General features: G+C 33.9%; 1 protein-coding gene across 1 annotated transcript; it reads left to right on the forward strand.

Annotated features, from left to right (window-relative positions):
* Positions 1-2,926: 2,926 nt before the first annotated feature.
* Positions 2,927-5,694, forward strand: LOC123677083. Its single transcript, XM_045613541.1, has 2 exons — positions 2,927-4,392; positions 5,495-5,694. The coding sequence occupies exons 1-2, from the start codon at positions 2,928-2,930 to the stop codon at positions 5,500-5,502; spliced, it is 1,473 nt and encodes a 490-aa protein (XP_045469497.1). The 5' UTR covers position 2,927; the 3' UTR covers positions 5,503-5,694.
* Positions 5,695-7,476: the final 1,782 nt, after the last annotated feature.

The raw sequence follows: 7,476 nt of genomic DNA on the forward strand, positions 1-7,476 counted from the left end.
AGTCAGTTACCCATATTGTTCATTTAGATGTTAGAAAAGTTGAATGTCCGACAAAATATATGATTTTTCAGAAATATTCCATTATTTCTGTGACGAACATAGTTTGAAATAATATTAATATCATATGAATATCGAACTGCGTTTGAAAAAAATCAAGGAGAGTTATAACGATACCACTCTTTATTGATTTATTCCCAGCTTTCGGCTCGATTTTAATCGGCTCAAAATTGAGCCGAAAGCTAAGAATAAATCAATAAAGATTATAACAAGTTCATAGGATGAATTATTCGAATATTCGTGAGAAATTTTAACCATATAAAAGCTCGTTTTCACTCTATATTTTACCTCTCAAGATAATAGACTTGAATTTCTTTAAACCATTGAAGTAATTTTTATTTTTCTCAAATGATCGATTTATTACGATAACATCAATTTAATTCATCTTGATGTGTAAACGAGTTACTATGAGAGAAGAAATGATTTTGAAATTATTCTGGGTTTATTAATTGAAATCTACGATAGCGAAAATTGAAATTCCATGATGTTTATAGAATTATTAACAGAGACAAATGATATTTTCGGAAGGTTATCATTTCTTAAATCGAATACGTCCTATCTCATGCAAGAAACATAAAATATCAAAAAATCACGGTTCCCATCTCAATAGATATTTCAATGATTAGAAGAATAAAACAGATTGCAGACTTGAGGACGGCAAAGTTATCTTGATGGCATATGGAATTGCCGTGTGGGGCCAGTCCAGCGAGGCACAAAGGGTACCAATTCTCCAAAAAAGAGCTATTCGAATCTTGTTCGGACATCACCCTACAGAAAGCTGCAGAGACGTATTCAGGACGGAGGGTATTCTAACGGCACCTTCACTTTTCATTTTGACTTTGTAAAATACGTTCACGAGAATAAAAGTAAGTTTCCCACCAATTCACAGTTTCATTCCTATGACACTCGAGACAAGGAAAATTTTGCCATACCATATTTGAGGATAAAGAAGGCACAGCAGGGACCTAATCATACCAGCCTCAAGTTATATAACCAACTTCCCAACTCTGTGAAATTGCTAAAACCATCACCTGCGTTCATTGGAAAAGTGAGGGAACTACTACTTCAGAGGACACTGTACAGTGCATCCCATTTTGGGTGAGACAGCCAGGTTTCTCGCTTGTTATTTAAGATAGAGCCTTGCGGTTTTCACGTTCCTGTCCTACTTTTTCGTGAAACTGTTTCCGTTCAAATGATACAGGGTGATTTTGGAAATTGATACTTTTCGGACCCCTTCTTTATCTCCGAAATTATCAGAAATAATGCTGAGCTGAAAACTACGTCTGAATCAGAATTCTGCGTAGAATCCAGTGGCGTACTCAATATTTTTTTTCGGGGTATGGTTTTGAAGATTCAACACAAACCTATATTTTTTTTAATGGAACACCCTATATATCATTACTTCGTTGAATTCGTTATTTTTTTACCTTCAAAATGATATATGATACTATGTAGGTAGGATGTTCAGAAATGTTAAAAAAACACTAAAACGTCAAATAATGATGATTTTTTTGTAAATGGGCCATGAATTTTCTATGTTTCAATAAGAGGATTATTACTTTCGATTTTTAAAAGTAGTAGGTCATTGATGACACAAACATCCTTGTTGTTATTATGGCTACTATGCATTTGGGAGCATTGTTTTATCAAGTAGGCATTGGAGGGAAAAAACCAATCTGATCTAGCTGTCATCGCTATAAATTATTGTTATCATTATTGATTCTTCTTTTCTATGGGAAATCCATTGCCCATTAACAAAAAAATAATCATTATTTGATGTTTTAGTGTTTTTTTAACATTTCTGAACATCATACCTACATAGTGTCATATATCATAATTACGATGAGTTCGTCAACGAAACCAGACGTTATGGATAATCGATCGCGTATTGATCCGTCTAAGTGCGGCGGATGTAAAAATTCCGTTGTAAAATGTGGTGCAAAGTGCAAGATTTGTACCAAAATGTTTCACCGAAGTTGTGCCCAAAAGATGAAAAAATGTTGTGATGAAGAGATAACATTTGTTAATATTAGTATTAAATCCAGTGAAGATGACATACTTGAGAGTATTAACAATATAGAAATCACAGAAAACTCTTCTCATCAGGATCTTTTATTGAAAATAATTCATGAACTTGAGAGCAAAAATCGTCTCTTAGAAGAAAACACAGTATTATTAAAATACAAAATTTCTGTTTTGGAAAATGAAATTTCGATAAAAGATAAAATATGTATCCGATGTGATAAGGAAAATGATAACATTCATGTAAATCAAGATGTTGTGGCCGATAGCGATATTACTCATGCAGCGAATCCAATGATTAAAGATAACATTTCATCTGGAGATGCCTTGAAGACCTCGAATTCAACAAATACAGGGTGTCCCCAACGTCAGCGCGAGAAAATTACTCTCCATGAGATGAACATTGCTGTTGCTGATGCTGAAGGCAAGATTAAAAGTTCCATCAACAATACATCTAGTGGCTCGAAAATAAATGAATGGAGGACGGTGCCTCCTAGAAAATCCTCGAGGAGGAATCGTTCGGCATTGGTTGTTGGAAGATCTGCAGAATCTTCTACAGTTCTCGGAATCGAAAAAAAGAGGGCTCTACATGTTTCTAGGCTCAGACCTGATACTTCCACTGATGACCTTAAAGCATTCCTGAATAAGAACTTTCCAAGTGTTGAATGTGAAAAAATACAATCTAGATATCCCGAATCATATGCTTCCTTCAAAGTACTAATACCTATCTCTGAATTTGACAAAGTCAAAAATGCTGACAATTGGCCCAAAAATGCTAGTGTTAATTATTTTTTCCTGAACCGAAACAGGAAATACAAAGATATAATGAATCCGATTCATTCAGAGTGATGCATGTTAATGTTCAATCCATATGCAACAAAATAGTGAACTTGGAGTTGCTCCTTGCGAAAGAGCGTCCATCAATTGTTAGTATTGTCGAGCATTGGTGCAGCGCCGAAAAATTAAGTTCCTACTGCATATATGGTTATGTACAAGCAGCGTCATACTGCCGCCTCAATTATGGACATGGTGGTACTGTTCTTCTTGTTAGAGCTGACCTATTGGTGAGTGATATTGGCATCTCTAAAATGTCTGTTGAAAAGCAAATTGAATTCTGCGGTGTGAAAGTTAATAATTATGGTAGGAAATATTGTTTCATAAGTGCTTATAGAGTACCAGATAGTGACTTTGACCTTTTTCTTGAGAGACTATCCTTTGTTTTGCAGCACTGTTTAAAGTTAGCTGACATTATATTTTTGTGTGGTGATCTCAATATAAATTATTTAATGTCAACTTGTCCACGTAAGCAACTTCTTGACGATTTACTACAATGTTTTGATTTGAGGGTTACTTCCTCAGATCCTACTAGAGTATACATCAATGTTAACAATCTAAAATCTGTATCCAAAATTGACTATATTCTGACGAATGCACCGTCAGACTCCTGCAATTCTAGAACTTTTGAGGGTCATTTAGGTGATCACAAAGTCATTGCCTTGGATTATATTAATGAATCAACTGCAAACGCAAAAACAGTTCATGAGCGAGGATTTGTCAGAAATGTATCACCTCGTTCATTAAATAATCTTGCTTTGTTTATGGAAACTGTATCCTTTGATAATATTTTCTTGAGTCCTGATATTGATGTGTGCTTCAGAGCTTTTTTTGAAATTGTTAAATATTGTATAGACTTAAGTTGTCCCATGATTCACTCTAGATCCCCAAATGAAATAAATAAGAACTGGATAAATGATGAGATTAAGAAATTCAGTATAAATTTGAAAAATTTGAATTGGCTCAACAAAAATTTGAGATCGAGTGAATCATTTGGAATTTACAAGCAAGCTAAGACTAATTTTAGGAAATTGTTAACAAAAACAAAATGTGAATTTTATCAAAATGCCATTAATTCATCCACGAATAAAACTAAAACTGTTTGGAACTTGGTAAATAGGGAATTATGTAGGAGAGGTGCCTCAAATAATACTATAGGTCTGAGTATAGATGGAACATCCTATACTGAGCCTTCTGCTGTTGCTAATATATTTGCAAATTATTTCAGTTCCATTGCGCAGGTCAGTATATTGAATCACTTTGGTAATTCTGTGTCTCAGGTTTGCACCACATCTGCCCTTTCGATGAACACTTTTTTCTTTTATCCAGTCCTGAGAGAAGAGATAATTCAAATTGTGAAGACTTTAAAAAACAAGAAAAGTACAGGAATTGACCAGGTATCTGTTGGCATATTGAAGGCGATGGTTGATGTTGTTGCCAAACCTTTGGCTGATCTTATAAACTTATCTGTCAACACAGGCAAGTTTCCTTCTATATTAAAAATTGCTTCGGTTATACCTGTTTTGAAGAAAAACGATCCCAGCAATATAGCCAATTATCGACCCATTTCACTCTTAAGTGTGTTCTCTAAGGTATTTGAAAAAATCGTGTATGGTCGTATGATCTCATTTCTAAACCGTTTTGGGGTGATAAGCGACTGCCAGCATGGCTTTAGAGAGGGTAGATCCACAGAGACTGCAGCATTCTCCTTTACTGATTACGTGTACAAGAGCCTCGATAGAGGCCTTCATGTTGCAGGTCTCTTCTTTGATCTCTCGCGTGCTTTCGATGTTCTTCCTTGGAAATTCATCGAGAGCAAGCTATATAACATTGGTTTTCGCGGTGTTTTTCTCCAGTGGATTTTAAGCTACATAACCGATCGGTGGATGACTGTTAGAGTTGATAAATGTTGGTCAGAAAAATTTAGTGTCGATTTGGGAGTGCCTCAGGGCTCGGTCCTCGGTCCGTTGTTATTTCTTTTGTTCATTAATGACTTACCTGAACACATTATATCCGAATTAATGATTATATTTGCTGATGATAAGTCAGTGTTGATCTCGGCTCGGAGTCTTGAGGAACTGTCTAAGCTTTGCAATACATTGATTCTCAATTTTGTAAATTGGTGTCGTTCAAATGCGCTCATTCTCAATGCAAACAAAACCGAATGCATTTATTTCAGTATCAGAAATATTAATAATAATCGATTAGTTATTCGATGCCTCGACCAAGATGTTGTATCGAAAGAGACTATAAAGTTTCTAGGTATTCATCTGGACAGTTCTTTAAGGTGGAATTTCCATGTGGATGCTGTTTGCAAAAAATTGTGTAGTTCCTTCTATGCGATTAGTAGGATAAATAATTCATTACCATTCCAGTCGGTTATATCTGTCTACTATAGCTTGGTATATAGTCATATGAACTATAATATTCTGTTGTGGGGTAACTCTGTCGATGCTAAAAGGGTGTTTGTTATTCAAAAGAGAATTATGCGTCTGATTTTCCACCTACACCCACGTGATTCCTGTAGACCTTTCTTTCGTCAACATAAGATTTTAACGCTACCTTCTCTATATATTTATAGATGTTTAACCTATATCAAGGAACATGAACAATTAATGGTAACATTATCCAGTTTTCATGGTTACTCTACCAGAAATAATGCTACTTTGTACATTCCATCACATACAACAGCCAAATATGAAACTTCCCCAGTATATCAGGCCATAACATTGTTCAATCATCTGCCTAATACTGTTAAGTTGCTCAATAAAATAAAATTTACAGAAACTATCAAATGTATTTTACATAACAAATGTTATTATAGTGTTAAGGAGTATCTGGATGACAAGTGTGTTGTCACAGCTTAATTAAGTTTTTTGTTTGTAAAATTAGTTTCAGAAATTTCATTTTTCTTTTTTTCCAATTGACTTATCCTATGCATTTTGTATGTCTTAAGGGATCAATAAATATATTATATTATTATTATTATTATTATATTATCATTTTGAAGGGAAAAAAAATAACGAATTCAACGAAGTAATGATATATAGGGTGTTCCATTAAAAAAAATATAGGTTTGTGTTGAATCTTCAAAACCATACCCCGAAAAAAAATATTGAGTACGCCACTGGATTCTACGCAGAATTCTGATTCAGACGTAGTTTTCAGCTCAGCATTATTTCTGATAATTTCGGAGATAATGAAGGAGTCCGAAAAGTATCAATTTCCAAAATCACCCTGTATCTCTTGAACGGAAACAGTTATGCAAAATCTGATTAGACCAACTTGAGTTTCACGAAAAAGTAGGACAAAAGCGTGAAAACCGCAAGGCTCTATCTTAAATAACAAGCGAGAAACCTGGCTGTCTCACCCAAAATGGGATGCACTGTACGATTGGAGAGAATTTCAACCTGATTGCTCACATGGATTTTAAAATTTTGTCATTAATTGTTTTCTGTGTGAATGTTTTTATAATTACATAGATGTATTTTATTTTACTATGACATGCTATGAAACTATTTGATAGCAACTATTTGATCATGCTCATTGCGTTTATATGTAAATGCGTATTTACAAATAAATTTATTTGTTTGTTTGTTATTTATTTATTTTACCAAATTTAGTACAATAATAAATAAAATATTATTATTGAAATAATGATATAATTATTAATTATAATTATATTCATCAGGAAAATGCATTCGGTCAACGTCAGGAACTCCTTTTCTTTCACGGTTCCTCTGCATCGTACTGCTAAATTTCAGGGGTGTTTCGTGTTTCTCCTACAACGCGGTAAAATGTTTGAATAGTGTGGACTGTAGTGTTTTCAGCCTCAGCTATTCACAATTCAGACGTCAAATGAAGAGCTCCCTCTCAAGTGATTTAATACAGTAATTTTTTTTTCTCCTTCTGCATGTAATTTTGCTCTTGTATTCACTTTCTCTATTTATATTTTCTATTTATATTATACATATTTTATATTTATTTTCTCTATTTTGTCTATTGCTGTTTTTGTTTTTATAATCTCTATTTGTTCATTGTTGTTTATATATTATATTCTCTATTTATATCTTCAAGATATGGCAGCCATACGAGGTTGAGTGTAAGAATAGTCTTTGACTAAACTCCGCCTCGGCATGGTTAGTCCAACATCTAAACATATCATATGTCTTTGTACATATTTCATCAAATAAAGTCGATTTATTATATATGCCAACAGGCACTTTTTTTATTCATCCATCGCTCGTGAAATCAACCCCTAACAGTAACGGTCTTGTAAGACTATTATCTGACTAAAAGTTCTAATTTATGGTATGTACCTGAATAACCTGACTGGAATTTATTGAACTCGGACGAAGAAAACGCGTAATATCATTATCCTAAGAATTTCACTATTCTGAGTGTAGGGTGTTTCATTGGTAAATGTACATACGTTAACCTATAGTAGAGCTACCCTAGACGAGTCCAGAAAACCTATATATGATAGGTCTAATCTTCCTCATAGCCGAGATACAGGATGGTTTATGAATTAACCAATATTTTCAATTATTTATAACTTTTCAA

This window comes from Harmonia axyridis, chromosome 3, assembly GCF_914767665.1.
Source record: "Harmonia axyridis chromosome 3, icHarAxyr1.1, whole genome shotgun sequence".
Lineage (NCBI taxonomy): Eukaryota > Metazoa > Arthropoda > Insecta > Coleoptera > Coccinellidae > Harmonia > Harmonia axyridis.